This window comes from Procambarus clarkii, chromosome 45 (assembly GCF_040958095.1).
Source record: "Procambarus clarkii isolate CNS0578487 chromosome 45, FALCON_Pclarkii_2.0, whole genome shotgun sequence".
NCBI classification, from domain to species: domain Eukaryota; kingdom Metazoa; phylum Arthropoda; class Malacostraca; order Decapoda; family Cambaridae; genus Procambarus; species Procambarus clarkii.
In genome coordinates, this window is record NC_091194.1 from 3,793,911 (window position 1) to 3,812,162 (window position 18,252).

At 37.0% G+C, this 18,252-nt stretch overlaps 1 protein-coding gene across 7 annotated transcripts in view; it reads right to left on the reverse strand.

Annotated features, from left to right (window-relative positions):
- LOC123769874 (tyrosine-protein kinase hopscotch) overlaps positions 1-18,126 on the reverse strand; it is a 34,109-nt gene extending 15,983 nt beyond the window's left edge. For 2 of the 7 annotated variants that reach the window (XM_045761284.2, XM_045761279.2), the window contains exons 1-14: positions 16,244-18,126; positions 14,266-14,374; positions 12,669-12,823; positions 12,058-12,207; positions 10,928-11,082; positions 8,651-8,752; positions 7,372-7,534; positions 6,142-6,333; positions 4,554-4,667; positions 3,107-3,298; positions 2,799-2,927; positions 1,606-1,777; positions 784-869; positions 182-269 (exon numbers count right to left, since the gene is read on the reverse strand). In XM_045761284.2, the coding sequence (XP_045617240.1) occupies positions 182-269; positions 784-869; positions 1,606-1,777; positions 2,799-2,927; positions 3,107-3,298; positions 4,554-4,667; positions 6,142-6,333; positions 7,372-7,534; positions 8,651-8,752; positions 10,928-11,082; positions 12,058-12,207; positions 12,669-12,823; positions 14,266-14,374; positions 16,244-16,537 (2,101 nt within the window). In that variant the 5' untranslated portion in view covers positions 16,538-18,126. Of the gene's footprint in view, positions 1-181; positions 270-783; positions 870-1,605; positions 1,778-2,798; positions 2,928-3,106; positions 3,299-4,553; positions 4,668-6,141; positions 6,334-7,371; positions 7,535-8,650; positions 8,753-10,927; positions 11,083-12,057; positions 12,208-12,668; positions 12,824-14,265; positions 14,375-15,886; positions 16,013-16,243 lie in introns of all 7 variants that reach the window. The other 5 variants (XM_045761280.2, XM_045761281.2, XM_045761283.2 and 2 more) reach the window with 5 other exon arrangements.
- Between the last annotated feature and the right edge of the window lie 126 nt (positions 18,127-18,252).

The following is an 18,252-nucleotide window of genomic DNA, read 5'->3' on the forward strand; positions in this document are numbered from 1 at the left end:
ACCAAAATGCTCTATTAAATACACTCAACTCACAAATCTGAAAATAAAGGTACTGAAAACATTTCAGTCTGTCCTTTAATTTCAGATTTATGTATTAGGTGTCTAAATTTTCAGCCACATTATAGTGACTTGTGTTCTGTATATTAGCAAAATCAACAATACGAGAATAACCATGACCTACCCTGGTAGAGAATCTGGTTGACGTCTCGCATGATGGCCTGTGGTTGACGTCTGGCACTTGGATCTGGGGACCAACATCGCAACATAACCTAGAAACATTGATAAATTTAATATAGAATTCTTACAAACTTCAAATAAACAGGATATTCGAGCTATCAGCATTTACATGGTCCTTCAGATTTCTGTGAAGAGCCCCAATTGATATTATACTATACAGTACACTCAATATTTAGGACAAAACCAGGCAAGTGGTTTATATTCAAAATACTGTATAGAAACTGGGACACAACTTGAGAATATCTTGTTATATTAGGGCTTCCTTATCTCTCCCCTAATCCTAGGGAAGAGAGATCACATACCTGGCCCATTTATTACCTATTATTACGTTCAAGTTCTGTGATGTATTTTTTTTTTAAAGTTGTGGATGGCAGCAAATTCCACAACTTCTTTCAATAAATTCCACTTGCCGACCATCCATGCCAAGTGTAAGAAGGTAATTTTTTATTCCCTAATGGAATCTGGTCTCATGATGGATAATCTCTACAACTGAATGTCTCCCTCATTATATTATAAAGAGACAATGGACACTAGTACAAGACAAACCTTATAAAGGTCATGAGGACATAGGTCTGGCCGAGGCAGCAAGCAACCAGTTGCATACAACTTGCGAACTTCCTCCATATCGGCTCCTGTTACACAAGTTTTCTTGAATTAAACCATTATCAACACATTATACAAACACAAACAAAACAGCAAATAATAAACTTTATTTTAAACATATATACCTTACTCTATCATAGCTAAAAACACAAATTACATTTTACAACCCATCTTTAACCAAGGACTTAACCTTATTTTATAATATAGATTAGAGTTGCAGATAAAGCCATATTAGTTGCAACTGCTGCTGAATACGTTCTCACGAATGGTTAACTCACAAACACCTTTTCAGAAGACGAAGAAACTCCAAATTTCTTCATCTTCTTCAAAACTGACTGGATAATGGTCCAGGACGGACCGAAACATCATCATTTTTTCATCTTCTGGTGTGTGTGTGGTTTGGCCATCATATCTTCAGCCATGTTATTGTGAATCATCTTCTGCACCTTTTCAGAATGCATCTTGTTTTTCACTTTTGAATTTCTCGTTTTTTCTTGCCCTTCTCTCACTTACATTTCTTAACACAGGAAATATTTACAAAGTACTGTACTTCCTTCCCAATGCCAGCAAGCAGCAGCAGTTTTACTCTGAGGCAGATGCGTGAAATTCTCTAAATTTCCAAATGCTTTTTCCAGTATCTTGATAACTTAAAAATGTTTCAATAGGATTATGAGGACAACTCAATAAGAGGAAATTCCAGAGGGATCAAAGCATTAATGGTGAGACAAACTGACAGACAGATGTGCATGACATATGCTTCTGTACCTGGAAGTGGCATTTCCCCAAGAGAGAATATCTGCCAGACAGTTGTGCTAAATGCCCAGATGTCGGTGGTACTGTCACTGAGGGCCAAGGGAGGCTGGAAGTGATGCTCACGAGGAATCCAGTGTAGATCATGCTGGTCATACCTCACCAAACCTGGGTCACCAAGCTTAACCTGAAAATGAACAATAAATAACAATAAACTTTGTGGACTCACAATGATATGCAAGAGTGATGATAAATAGGCCCTCGATTGAAGTGAAATTCTCTTGTTTGATCCAGGCCTTTAATTGCTCTCATGAGTGAGTGAGTGGCCAATCTTCATCCACAGACACATTCTGCCTGCCGAGCTCTAAAAATTCATTCACACATCATGACCAGCTGCTTTTCAAATAATCTAATCATGCAGTTTGGAAAGGCAGTAGTGAATCCTAACTTGAACATATGATTCACCAAATTGCTATAATATAAAAAACTAATATTAGACTCGACTATCCTTTATCAAGCAAAAATTCAAATACAGTACTGTAATACTAACTGTGTATTAAGACACCTTATGGCAGCAATACCACCACAACAGGGTTGGCCGAGCTGGCAACTCATTTGTTGCCGAGACCACCTGACTATGCTTGGGTAAGGCAAGATAAAATGGGAGCAAACAAGGGACTCGCTCACATACCACCATTTATTTATTAAATCAATCAAAATATTTAAGCAGTTACAAGAGGACCAATCTGGAAATTGTAGTCAAAAGGTTATTTATCATGGCAAACATATCATGCACAACTGTTGGGCTTAAGGACCATGTGAGGGGGTATTAAGCCAACACAATAGATTACTGACCAACCAGCAAGTATACTTTAGCCCTGAACACAATCCAGGAAGAAAGTAAATTTGCAGTTTAAATAATTCTTATTGTCGGGGACAGGAATGATGTGCTTTGGGTTATTAAGGTTGCCCCTAGGCATTCCCAAGAATGCAACCTATTTACTGCTAGATGAACAGAGGTATCAGGTGAAAAAAATGTGCCAAGTTGTTTCTGCCCTGTCAGGGAATTGAACCCAAGTTCCTCGACTGCAATCCAAGAATATATAATCTGAGATGCGAATTACGCCTCTCGGAGTCTATATCCTGCCACCTGCAACTGATATTTAATCCAAAGAGTTTCTACTGGCATACGGCTCATGACTACTGACCTTGAATGTTCGGTCAGTATGCGCAGCTACAAAAATGTTGTGACAGCGAATTTTGTTGTGTTGGACGCCTTCCACATTGAGGTACCACAATGCTCGGGCCAAGTAGGTTGCTGCCTCCACCAGCTCCACCTGCACCATACATTTTCATCTGTTACCACTTTTATTCTAAATGTTAAAGCTGGCTCACTAGACACAACATAAATAACTTCTAAAATGTTTGAACTAAAATATTATATTTAAAAATAAATATTAATTAAAAATTTTCAATGAATTTAGCAGTGACAAATAAGATTCTCTCTCTCTCTTACCTCTTTCATCTTTGCCTTATGAGCCTGGAGGTATTTATCTAGGGCCCCCATTGGCAAGTACTCCATCACCAATGACAAAGGGCTCAACGTCACACCTTGTATGTCAACAATGCACTCACAGTTCACAAATGAAAACTCATTCAACATTGATAAGAAACGTTCGGTATCCTGAGAACTTTTGAGTTTCGGCATCTGAAAAACAGGATAAAACTGTCACATATAAAGTCACAACTTGTGCAAAAACCTGATTAAAAGCTTACAATTAACATTATTTACTTTATAATTTTTTTTATAAGACTGCATACATGCTCAATAAAGGTTATACAAATAAATTCAATTACAGAAATCTTCTAAGCAATTTTGAATGTTGTAGTACAATAAGAGAAAAATTTGGATAAAAGCCACAAGGAAACTTTAAATGAATTACACCTTCCAAATAACCACTAACTGTGGTTTACCAAATGACTTTCCGACAATCTTGGCTCAATTTCCAGAATTCCACGGATGCCTATTGGCATGATCCAATCCATCTAAAGTTCAGTGACTGGCTGGAGTTTTGGGTCAGTGATTCCTCTTACTATTTTTGGACTATCTCCTCTGGCCAGAACTCGGCTCCCAGGGGCCAGATTCACGAAGCAGTTACTCAAAGTTTACAGATTTCAAACTCTATTCTTTTTGTGTCTTTAGGTTGTATTGAAGAATGGAGACCAGATGTAGGCCTTATCACTTATTTAAAGTATACTTATTATCCATTATCCTTTATTTGTTTTTTAGGGGATTTTTTTTTCTTGACTTTATTTCAATACATATTGACCTACAACTGTCACATATTCGAGTATGAATGCCTAGCAATATTTATTAAAACTTACAAGATATGACAAATTCAAACTACTATATTTATTGTCAAGAAGTTTACCTTCATTTCTCTCCAGGAACAGGATTTTCAATTTTGAGACAAGCTGTTAAATTAAGTTTCTGAGCAGTTCTAACCATTTTTACATATGTGCAAAATTCTTAGTTCTAAGGTTTCTTCAATAGTGTTTATTCATTAACCCATAACTTTGGGAGTTACAAATTTATGCGTCTAAATTTTGCACACATTTTGAAGGCCAAAGTGACTATTTTTTTACAGTAACTATACTCTCAAACTCAATTTTAAATTGAGGAAAATGAACGTTATATGCCATTCTGAGCCCATAATGTATAAAACAAAAATTGATGAAATATTAAATTCGTCGGCTTAATTTGAAACTGTGAAATTTTCAATTTTTTTAAATAATTTTTTGTTTTTCCTGTTCATGTTATAATATTGAAGCATTATTAAAAGTTGGAGATTTATCATACAGATTATGCACAAAAAGTTTGAGTGTTTGAGGAAGGTTGAGAAATCAGTCTCCTGGCCCCTTAAGTGTATTATTCAAACATTTGAAATACAAATGTTATTTACCTTTACAGCAACTTCTTTGTTGTTCTGTGCCGTCCACTGAGCCCGGATCAAGTCACTGAATCTTCCCCGAAATATATTTTCCTCCGCAGATGTTAAGTGATTCATACTTATTACCTGATAGGGAAAACAGAGGTATTTTGATTATGAAAATATAAAATATACATATTTACTGAATAAAGAAACAGAAGAATATATGGCAGATCCTTTTGTCAGCCGATTTATTAACCCCCTTCCTCACAGGTGATTAAGAAGAATGACAGTGTCAGGCCTTTTACCACAATCATGCTTTTCTTAAATGTACAACACTGGCATGGAGGAAATGAAATGTACTTTCTATGTACAATTGTGGCCACTTGGGTTAAGATCAAGGACAGAAAAAAGTGCAGTTATTAGTATACTGGTAGTTAGTCATGTTTTAATACTTTTATTGGGTAAAATTAAACAAAAGCGGGATACCACCTTGCTTTACAGGTGGTGCGATCAATACGTTCCAAGACTAGCATTAGTGTATGAGCACAAAGGGTTACAAAAGAACACATTTTCTGAACACATGCCTGGGTGTTTTATGACTCAGCCCTTCCAAACACTTGCATCATCTCTTTCTAGCAGTGTGCAGAGGCAGGCGAGACCAACCACTCCCATGACAAGTGGCTCAATTCTCAACGAGGACATAGCAGGCCACTGCTCACATAGCAGAAATCAGGTACCTGGGAGTTAGGCAACTATTATGGGGTTGCATCCTGGGGAATGTCAATAGTTTGACCGAGGGGAAACCTCAATATGACTCCAAGTACAGGCTTCCTGTTCCCGACGCTGTGAAGTACATATCATAATTTTGTCCTACAAGGTCAAACAACAAATTAGGTTGTCCAATCTATTCCAAAATCCCTGAAGGTACCATTGGATATCATGAAAATGGAAATTGGGGAATTACATATGAGCATGATGACCATTGAAGGAGTACAGTACAAAATAGGCTGTTATGTTTAGATTAAGTTGCCTGGAGGCTAGTGTCATGCCCGCCCTCTTTGAAGGAAACATCCATGGCAAACTATATGTATATAAATCATTTGTATATAAAAGCACTGGAGTTCCCTTTTAACTAATCACCAAAATTTCAATTCATTATCTAATTTAGTACATGTATTAGTAAAGGGGAGTAAACTATAAGAATTAGAGACTTTTAGCAGAGAACATGTTACAGTGGCAGCCCTTCAAATATAACTTTAATTAAACTTCAAATATAAGATTTACAACTTAAGAAAGCTGCACCAGACCTAATGTTAAGGGTTATCCCAAGTTACAGAAATATCAATACAAGTGAACACGTCTCATGAACAATCAAAAAATTTATATTCATGGTAAAATGAGCAAGAGGTAATACTGACCCTGTTTTGTATTTGATAATGCTAAAAAGCTAATACTTACCCTAGGTCCTACTTGATAATGCTCAAAAGATAATACTTACCCTAGGTCCTACCTGATAATGCTCAAAAGATAATACTTACCCTAGGTCCTACCTGATAATGCTCAAAAGATAATACTTACCCAAGGTCCTACTTGATAATGCTCAAAAGATAATACTTACCCTAGGTCCTGTTTCATTGTTGATTTTAATATGTTTATCACGACTAGCACACAGCAGAAGCTGTACAGAGTTGTCATAGTCTGATGCTGGCAAAATTCGACTAAATTTGATTGCAGGATTTGCAGACATCTTAAATTCTTTCATCATACTGGATAGGCTATCATATAGAACTTCAGAATCTTTCAAACGGAACTGAAAAATGTGTGCGTGTTCAGTAATCTGTCCATTACTTGAAAGCTAAGTAAATTAAGAAATTAAGCACAAGAGCAGAATCTGTTAATTTTAATTAATTGGGATAAGACTCGACTCAGGTTATGCTAAGATTAGGAGCAACCACTCAGTCACCCCCTTAAGCAATGCTCTGCTTTCCCAGGAATGTTGTGGGAGCCAGCCTGGGGTCAGCATGCAACCTATCCTCTCAACTATTAGGTTGCAGTTTTTTACGTTATTGCAATGCAAATGCAATAATATTAAGAAAAGTAACGACTCAAAAATATTAACGTTTTCTAACCATTGGACTTGATAAGTTAGGTTGGTTCCTCTACAGCTCACATGACAGGTGCGGGGTGCATAATAAACTAACTAAACAAATATTTAGCTACAACCATTTTCCCAAAACACTGTACTGAAAGTGATTAGTTGCTTTATAAAAAAATATAAATATCTGTTTATACAATTTATATTGTAATGATACCATGAATTTGTTTATAAATAACTATTATTTATGACATCAGTGAGACAAATTAAAATACAAAATTTGCATGCATTGCAGAGAATAAGTCACACTAATGTGGCCGAGACAAATAACCCAACCCACACACACAAGAAATTAAATGAATAGGACGATGTTCCAGTCCATTCTGGACCTGCATTGACCTCATAAGTGTCCAGAATGAATTGAAACTTTGTCATTTTCATTTCATTTTGTGTGTGGAGGGTGGGTTATATATTACATATAATGCTTATTAGAGGCCTTCCCTAAAATTAAAACCCATGGTTTTATTATCAAAATGGACAACATTGACATTTTTAAACACTTATAAGATACAATTTATATAAATTCTGTAATCTTTTTAATTATTATTTTTAACACTAATATATATTCTAGAGAATTAAGCTATTAATCTTATGATGCTGCACCCTATGTGATCAATGTAGGGTTCCTAAAACAGCCTTTCCAAATAAATGGATTTTATACAAAATAATATCAACACACTGTAAAATACTAACCTTGTTTCCTTCTTTCAAAATCGTATAAGATACTTGTGATTTACTAGCTTCCTCCACTATGTCCATATAATAAGTGTCGTAGTCGGTAGAGGATTCCCGCAACAATGCAACACCAACTTCACCCCCTCCTTTGTCTTGAAGTTTTTGGGCGGCAAATGCACTCCTGCAACATAAGGGTTTTCCCTGATAAATGTATAGTAAAACAGGTCACCATTATCCTTTTTCAGCAAAGCTTTATTTAAGCTAGAACCAATAACACACTATGTACATTAGTGGCTTTGCAAGAATGTACCATTTAATCACTAACAAATTTACTTTCACAACCCATTGTATCTACTTATATATATATGAATTAATTATTATACAAATTATTATACAGTAAATAAATAAATAAATACCATATTTGCTATACAATGGGCAGACCTATTGAATTGCTTACCAATGTAGATAAATCATGTTAGCAAATACTATTTTTTCGGTTACAAAATCAAAAACAAATACAAATAGTCGTAGGCTACAAATTAGTAGGCTATAATGCCCTGAAGAAATATGGCAGATTTCATATTCAGACAAGTATTCACTAAACCTAAAGTACTGTGCTGAAAAATTACAAATTGAGCTTTATACTGTAATATGTTGAACAAATGGTGCCAATTTGAGAATATGTTATGCAATGTAATAATGAAAGTGTAAATACCTAAGTGTAGTTACACAATGAAAGTTATGCTCGTGGTGTTCTGTCTTCCCAGTATTCTTTTACCCTGCCATATGACGCTTTGAGACTACCCACGGTTTAGGCGTCCACAACCTTCTTTCTTAACTTTTTTGCATCTGTCTACCACTTGCTTACAGAAGTAAACTTTATACTATGCTCTTTCAACAGATTGTTTTCTAGGTTTGAACTTATGTCCTCTTGTTTTTTAAGTTGCAGGTTTCAAAATTCTTCCTTGTCAATTTTATCGATTTCTGCTGCTATTTAGTACGTAGTGATAATATCACCTTTTCCTCTCCTCACACAATGTTTTTTATGTGGTCCTCAGATGACAGTTTAATATAAAAAAACTGAATAAAAAACTGTGATTTGCAATATTAACTAAAATAATAATAATAAGTAATAATGCATGAAAGAATAATACTTACAAGAGAATTCCATTTTCTAGTACAGTACTACTGTCCACTCACTCACTGAAGTTTCTTTGTGTTCTTGTCTATTCTACAAATATACTGTGTTCACTACCCAGACAACAATTCAAATATAATCAGTCATCGTGAACCTTACCCAACGGGTCCATGACATTTATTGGTACGCAAGAAAACAAGAGATGGCGTTGGCAGCTCTCGGCACAGGTCGAAAGTCCACGTACACATCAATCGGTAGTACCTACACAAACAAAACGACATTACTAAATGAACATAATAGGTTAATGGAATGTTCAAGTCAATGACACAATTATATACTAAACAACTAATAAAAACCTAAATTATTTAGAGACCTTGGGTAGGAAGGCACCTGCTAGGATAGCACAGAAAAAGTGCTATATTATTAGCCAAAAGATTTATAGTAATTGAAGTAATTTTACCTTTCATATTACCTGCAATGGGAATAAGTCCCCCACACAACAAGGAATGACGTCAGACTCTCAGCTGAGCGGACTCCATTGTGTAGAGGACCTGTGTGAGGGGCCACTCTTCAATTTACTTTTGAGTGTAGTGTACCACATTTCTCAAGGACAATCTCTGCCCAGGTCTGATATTGCTGAGGTAAAGAGTGCAGTGAAATTGTTGTATGCAAGAGCAAACCTGACTTTAATTACCCAGTGAAAGACATTAAGACTAGTAGTAAAGCAGTGTGATAGCCTATTACACCTGGGAGACATTCGTGTGAGCGTCAAAAGCAGCTACGTTTTCTGTGCACCATCACAGCACTTCAAGGCATGAAGGGCACCACGGACAGCCAGCTGACCTGCGCCAAGGATATGTTTGGTTAAGTAAAGTTTCTCTCCCTATTCCCCTTGAATTAGTATTGTTCCAAGTAACAATTTAGGAATGGTGCATATTATATTGTGTTCATTGACATAAATGATTATTTTTGCTTATAACAATAATAATAATAATAATAATAATAATAATAATAATAATAATAATAATAATTTATTTAGGAAAAGTACATACATAGTTGCAGAGTTACAGTATAAACATTCTGTTTGATTTACAGATAGAGGTATTACATACAATACCTAAAGCCACTAGTACGCATAGCGTTTCGGGCAAAGGTTATGGTTATTGTTGCATTATTTCTGAGATGTCTAGCAAGGGATAGTGATACCGATTCATTTGCTGTTGATTTTTAAGTATTTGCCAAGTAAAGCGAGCCTTATTAATTTTGATTTAGAATTTTTAGCTTTTAATTTCTTTTTTGACGTTCGAGAAGTGCTTGTGTTTAACCTAAGAATTTGAATTCAAAGCACCAAATGTAGCCTAATGAGTATTGAGCCATTTAAATTCAACTTTGAGGCCAGGCTACTAATGAAACGTGTAATTTTTTCTATAATTATATTACTTCTTATGAATATTTGTGTTTCTGGTCCCTCCTTCCAGTGTTATTTATTAATTAACCCCACAGAGGCTGATTGTCCAGAACATTTGAGAGATCCTGCAATGAGACTGTCAGTGTGGTGCCATGGCCGAGGTGGATTACTATGCCTACAGGAAGGGGTATCCTAGCTTCCCCTTTTTATGCTAGTGTGGTTGCACAAGGTGCAACAGGGGTGAGTAAAGCAGAGTATATAGTGTGCGCTGGGTGAGTGAGCTCATTTACCCAAAATGAAGAGTTATAGATGGCTTGCTGAGGAAGAAGACGCACTGTGAACACGAGAAGATGGCAGAGTGTGAAATAGCTGGTTACAGAGGTCCATCAGTGGAGTTCCACATTCTATTCCATCACCCCCTCAGGGATGCTGGGGAGAGGTTGTGTGGGATGCTGCTAGGATCCCTGTTCCCCGAAGTCTAGCAATCAGGAGAAACATGTAACAGCAACCAAGTAGAGTAGCTCAAAAGGAGCCTCAAGACCTCCAGCTTACACCTGCTTGGGTTCTAGGAAGGAAAGACAGACTCACATAATATGAAAAAATGTTTGGAACAGTGTGATGGAATCACTCACATTCTGGGTCACCACACATTGTGTTCTAGATTGATTGATAGATTAAGCTCCCCCAAGAGGTGGCACGGGCATGAACAGCTTGTAAATTGTGTTCTAGTGGGTACTGCATACTAGTACAGTATTGCATCTGCACTAGTGGGTAGTGCAGACATATGGAGAGATCCGGGACTAGAGTTCATCTCACTGTTCCAAAGATTTTTTTTTGTAATCACACTATTGTGATTTCATTATGCACTTATATATATATAATCATCTTTCCTATACATTACTGTATTACTCTTCTTTCTCCATGCAAATGCCTTACTACCCCATAAAAGTATGAAATGAATTGATGATAATATCTAAAAAAAAAAACACAAGTAATGTTACTTTACAAAATCAGGAGTAATACCATACCCACTCAAGCAGCCAACGAAAGATTCCAGTGCATCAATTGTCTGCAGCTTAAAGTAGCAAGGCACTCCTGTCTTTCTTGAAACTTCTGCCGTCAAATCCTGGGAGCGGATTGATACGAATACCAAATCATCCAAGCGGCAGAGATGTGTCCATGCCTTGTAATGAGAATATGCTATCATAAATTTGTTTGTTTTGTCACAGTTTAAAATCATATTTTACCCAAATGAAAAAAGATAATGATTTTGTTTATATTTAGATATACAGTACTGTACCAGTATCTGAGCTGCCCCCCCCCCATCCCTGGTTCATACCCGAGACATGTATCCATATGAACACAAAACACATCAGACTTCCTCACAGTGACAGGGAACTTTGCTAATGATCCTGTCAATATGACAGGATCAACAACACAGGAACAACAATCAAGGAGTGTTGGCCCACATGGGTATATGGCTCGAGGAAGCAACTGAAAGACTATTCTGAAAATACTGTACTGTAGTGTTTCAATGTCCTCAATGCCCAATTTTGTCTTTTATATTAGTGATTTTTTATAAATTACAATTTATTTAACAAAATATTGACAACCTACAGCATTAGGATGAATGGTTCAGTGCTCTGAAAAGAATAAATTATGAGATTCAACATTAATTATAAACATGTTATAAATAACTCCAGATCCTTATCAAGTCACAATATAGCAGGAATGAAAAGGAGTAGCAATATAAGCCAAGAGAGTATGGTGAGGGGAGAGGTGGCGAGGGAGACAGTAGAGAAGTAAAGCACGGAAACCGAACATAAGAATAAAGGCCAAAGCAGATGAAATGTCACAATAACGTGGGTGAAAAATGTTGACCAAACCAGACACTAGAAATTGAGGAGATCACGACATTTTGGTCCGTCCTGGACCATTATCAAGTCGATTGTGGCAACTGCAAAGGCAACTGCAGAAGGCCTAACAGACACTAAACACAGAAGGAAAGGAAATAGACATGGAAAAAAGGACTTGGCGAGGGTACAGTAAAACAATGTCACTTTTTTTTCACAAGTGATGGTTGGATTATTTGTTTCAGCCATGTTATGACTTATTTCTGTATAAACTAGTTCATAATAATTTAAATAAAAACACTCACCCCTTTTTTCTGTGCTGCATAACAGTAACGTAGACCCGGCTGGTCTGGGTGGTAAGGGTCGATGCTTAGCTTAATATGGAGGGCAGTTCCAGCTTCATCTTGCTGTAAGACATATTCTTCACTTCCATAGCTACACTGACTCTCTTCAACCTGGGGAATATTTATCATACATTAAAAATCACAAAAATACATATCACATGCATTATATTACTGTATACTTAAAAAGGTAGGAGAGTCTTACAAGAAAGGAGAGAATAATACATACAGTAATTATCACACACTGAACAATAGCATTTTCCTTGTGTGTAGAATCTCATTCCTAGTGCACAAGATTTTAACATTATCGTTAATTCAACATAATACTGATGAAAAAATCAGAAGATTGATGGCAAGCACATTTTAATATGAAATATAGTATTTTCACAACCTATGATTTCTTTAATGAACTGCAGGCTATATAAATTTTTATACAAATTACCCTACTGAAGCTGATGAATAAAATGTTACACTCTTCAAGCAGCATTTCAATGATTCTGTTTGCTTTACAATACTGTACTAATCAATATATGCAGCTTTAGGGGCCACGTCATTCAAATTTCATCCTTTTTTACCTTGTAGAGGTAGCGTTCACGAACGTATGCAGCATCCTTCTTCAGACACGTCTCCACTAATTTCTCAGCATTTCTCTTTACATTTAATCTGTTTGCTATTCCATTAAGCTCTTTTGGTATGAAGCTTTTAAGATCTATGTCACCCACCTTCTTACCTGAAGAAAAAATTATAAATAATTACACAAATTGTCTCCATTATTAATTTATTACTATTCATGTTAAAATATCTATTAGTGTAGGCAAACAATACTGACCGCAAACTAATGTGGTGAAATAGATATACTAAGAGTAGTGTAAATGCAATTCCAGGAGCAGGATAATCAGCTGCTTTCTACAGTAAGTCCTGCCATGTCCATTTGACAAGATTATGCACAGTTGGCCTCAGGCGTAGGCCTACCTTTCTGATTAACCTTAATTTTTTAAAGAAATACAGTAATGATAATAAACAAACTAAACCTACTGACTGTATGCATGTAATTACAATACAGTAATGATGATAAACAAACTAAACCTACTGACTGTATGCATGTAATTACAATACAGTAATGATGATAAACAAACTAAACCTACTGACTGTATGCATGTAATTACAATACAGTAATGATGATAAACAAACTAAACCTACTGACTGTATGCATGTAATTACAATACAGTAATGATAATAAACAAACTAAACCTACTGACTGTATGGATTTAATTACCTAAGTGTGGTGTCACATGATGCTAAGAAACTACTGCTTGTTTTGGCATCCACCATGTTCTCACTCTCATTGTTTCAACCTTCTACAACTCTGTTCGTAAAACTTTGATACTGTATATTTTTCGGACATCTTTTCAGCACCTTTGCTTTCTAAGCTTGAATGTCTGGCCTCTTGTTCTAGACATTGCAAGTTTTTAAAAATCCTATCAACTTTGTTGATTCTTGTCAAAATTGTGTATATTGTCATCCTATCTCCTCTTTTACTTTTATCTACAGTACCAGCTTTGGCCTTTTTGATACTGTACTTCATCATTCTTCATAGTTCTTGCTCTTTTTAGGTCTGGAAGCCATCTGGTAGCATGTCTTTGCACCTTTTCTATTTTGTTCCTGTGATTTTTTTTAGATATGGACCATAACACTGCTACATTCTCTATTTTCAGTTTCATGAATGTCGTGAATAATTTCTTTAGCGTGTCCCCATCCATGCATTCACGAGCGATTTTCAAAGATACAGGTCTAGTTTAGGCTAGACACAATTTGTGAATTGCCAAAACACAAGCTAAACTAGCTAATTAAATTTCCTTGAATAAAAAGATTAAAAAATGTACCAATATATGTCGGCAGATAGGATGCACATCTTTGGCCCACCACCAACCGAAAATATATATACAGTATTGACATGAACAAAATCATATATTTTCCCCTACAAAACCATTTGAAAGTTACTTTCAATAAATATATGATGAAACATAATCAAAAAAATAATAATCCGAAAAATATCCTTGTAAATTTGGTACATTTTATATGTACCAGAAAATGCTGTAACTTATATTTTAATATTCTAGAATTTACAAACATAATTAAATATAAAACTAAATATATAGACAAAATAGGTACCAGGATTGTTCAGCAGATAGAGAAGAATGTCTGTTACGACTAATCCCAAGCCATCTTCAGGATGTTTAAGAAGCTGCGGGATCTCACTAGCCAGGAAATCTGCCCGTACCTGATCAATAACATTCAGAAACAAGAGTGACATTTAAAAGAAAACTATGAATTTATGAGTTCCACAATGATAATTGCAATCTTACAAGAAAAATTAATTTAATTTAACAAACTTGTAATCTGTGACTTATGTTAAGGATATATATTCCACATTGAATTAGAGGAGCACAATGAAATAAGAAAATGTTGAGGCCAAACAATGAGATCGAACCCACGAGCACATCATGGCTCGGTTGGTAGTATGTGCGCCTGTGAAGTCCAGAGATGTGGATTCAATCGTATGGCCTCAATATTTTCTCTAATAACTGTGTAGTAAGGGCACAACAATAAATTTTTGTAGCTCCTGGTATACATAAAGTCCAAGAATCACCAATGCTCGAGAAAATAATGGAGGTAAATAATTTTTTAATTGCCTGAGGGACACTATTAAACCTAACACTACAGCTCTTGGTATCAATCAACAGCAGCAATGTGAGGGGCTATTTCTTCAGCAGGACTGAAGTACACTGCATTTGAATAAATTCCCACTGAGTGGTGGGTGTCAGGAGTGGGGTGGTGGTGGGTGCCAGGAGTGGGGTGGTGGTGGGTGCCAGGAGTGGGGTGGTGGTGGGTGCCAGGAGTGGGGTGGTGGTGGGTGCCAGGAGTGGGGTGGTGGTGGGTGCCAGGAGTGGGGTGGTGGTGGGTGCCAGGAGTGGGGTGGTGGTGGGGGTCAGGAGTGGGGTGGTGGTGGGTGTCAGGAGTGGGGTGGTGGTGGGTGTCAGGAGTGGGGTGGTGGTGGGTGTCAGGAGTAGGGGTAGTGGGTGTCAAGAGTGGGGGTGGTGGTGGGTGTCAGGAGTGAGGTGGTGAGGATTCTTCGTGAGTGATGTTTCTGGGAAAATGACAATGTTGTGTGGCAGCACTCGGAAGTCTTCAGTGACCCACCAACTCACATGATTTGAATAAGGCCACATTGTGTTTACTTTGTTGGTAGGTTGGGGTCCATGGGTTGGTGATGGAAGGAGGCCGGGAAGTGTTTACTCATGTTACAAATTACAAATGGTTGACTCCCAATACATTATACAGCTATTTTTAGTTATTTATGTAATTAGACCTCTTCACTGTTCATAGACTGCTAATTCCATCATTCAAGATAAATAATATGCTGCATTTTTTTACATTATACATCCCAAAAAGTTGGTTTTGTGAGGACTTTTGGTGGTCCAGAAACACATCCCCCATTTATAACTTTGCACCTATGAAAAATCTCATTCCACAGTCCAAATAAATGCTTTACAAACCACCCTTTCAGAACATAACCTGATAGTAGTTACGGATTCTCTGTACACTATAATGTACCAAATACTTAAATACAGTATCATAATGTATAGTAAAATCTACTCTCAGAAGTTGAACATGAAAGGTAGTTTTAATCTCCCCTTTATTATTTTATGCATTATTTTTCAGGTAACCTATTTAAAATGCATTTATATAATACAGACCAGGTTCGTTAAGATTCATGTATATATACACGAACCTTAACGGTCGCCCATGCCACCAGGAACCACGTGCTTGGTCGACCCATATGTGTATCAACAAACTCGCAAAGCGAGGCAAAGTTCGTAAACCGATTCAAATTTTATGAAGCAATTGAGTTCGTAACCTGAAAAATTTGTAAAGAGGGACATTCGGTAACCGAGGTTCCACTGTATGTCTTACAGTCTTATTTACCTGAATAAATATTTGAATTTTGAATTTGCCATTTTTTAATATTTTCAATTTTCTTTTCCTGTTTTGACTGATACAATACAAAATACTATACTAGGGTTCCTATTGACAAGTTTGCCTATTTAAAGGCAAATAAATACTGTACAGTACTGTACAGTATACTTACTTGATGAAAGAAATATTCAAATGCATTTGGGTCCAAAGACTTCAGTCTTTCGAGGGAATGGGCTTTGAATCGCAGTCGAAATTGCAAATTGCTATGTTGAGGCAGAGTTGAAATTTTTCTTGACAGTCCAACCCACAAAGAACTAGTAGCATTTCGCAGCCCAAATAAATGACGACAAAGAGGATTAATTTGCAGCACACGAGCAGCAGCAATTACAACCTCCTCCACAGTTTGATCCGAGTCTTGGGGTAATATCAATGGTGGGGAATCACCATACAAGTTGATGGTCAACATGTCTGATGATTAATACAGCACCTTTCCTGAAATCAAATACACGAGGTAAGGCAATTGGTGTGATTATAATGTACAGTAATTGGAATGGATACGAGGACAAGGATCTGGGTTATGAGGATGGGATGAAGGAACAGTGCCCAACAACTTGGACCAATGTGGATTGAACGTCGACCCTGTACCATACAAGGCCATCGCTGTACCAACCAGGCCAAATCAATGTCAAAATACACATCACTAAATACTTTTATGTAACCACTTAGGAACAAAGGTATCCAATTTTGCAATAAGCTTGAATAAATAGAGTTCAGTTAAATTAAATCCTCTTTCTGAGTGCCAAACTTGTGAGAACAGATACATTCTGCATCTGAGCAATTCACACTTCACCCATGATAATTTTCAGGTCTTGACCAGCACAGACTGGGTAGGGAGCTCAGTGAAGAGAATAGCTTATCACACCAATGAAATAAACAAAGGCTATAACACACAACCCCTGTAAATCACTCAAAACTCTCTCAAACTAAAGCATCAAGATTACAAAATTGCCAAGACTCCTCTCTGAACCTATTGAAAACTGAACAACTACAAACTAAAAACACTAGCCACCACCAGATGGCAGTGCAAGTACACACTAAGGTCATGGGGAGAAAAGCCAGTTCATTCAATTCACTCCCAGCAAGCATAAGAAATACTGTATTGCCATTTGGAGTTCTGAATCCCAAAATGGAGACCACACCTTCAAAAGGACATATTTACTTTGGAGAATACTGTATTCAACACCAGGAGACAAAAACAATCCCAGAACCAAGTCAACTTTCATAACAGGAATGGTTGAGAGCCACAGAACTAGCAACACTGTACACCAGATACAACATGGGTGATCTCATCAAGACCCAGTAGTACAGTCAGGTTCATTCTTGACTTACAATCAGGAATTCTGGGTTCAAATCCCAGGCAAAACAGAAATAGTTGGGCACGTTATTCCCTAATGCCTATGTTCACCTATCAGTTCACAGGTACTCAGGAGTTAGTCAGTTTGTTATGGGGTTGCATCCTGAGGAGAGTCAGTAGTTTGACTTTGGGGGGAGGGCTTCAGTATAAGCCAAACATGTATATATACACTGGCTGCCTGACCCTTGGCCCAATGAATTATTATCAATTATACTCAACAATTTGGAGGATATTAATCTAGACCACTACTTCATAAGGTCAAATGTAACACATACAAGGGGCAACGACTTCAAGCTGAACAAGCCACAATGTAGACCAGATGCTCTGTCACCCATAGAGTTATAAACCCATAGAGCCTCCAGAGTGTCTATGACAGACACAAGAGCGTGGTGTGGCTCTCACTGTCTGCTGCTGCTGGGCCCACGCCCCACAACTCTCCTCTCGTTCAAGATAACACCTGCACATGATAATAACACAAGAGCTTGTATCTGTGGACGGTGTGTGAATACTTAATGGCGTGGCAACCACCTGTCATCCACAGCAACAACAACACTAATGGTCTGCCTCCCTCGAGGTGTTGTTGTTGTTGACAGAGGCGCTGGCTCAGTCTTTTGAGGAAGCCTCCATTGTACTCTCGCCAAGAAATTCAGGAATTTTAGCTACTATTTTTGAGATTTATTAATGAGCACACGATACCAAATTGTACTGCATTATAAAAACATAAAAGTGGTATGAACTTTCATACTGACATTAATTAAACAAAGAAC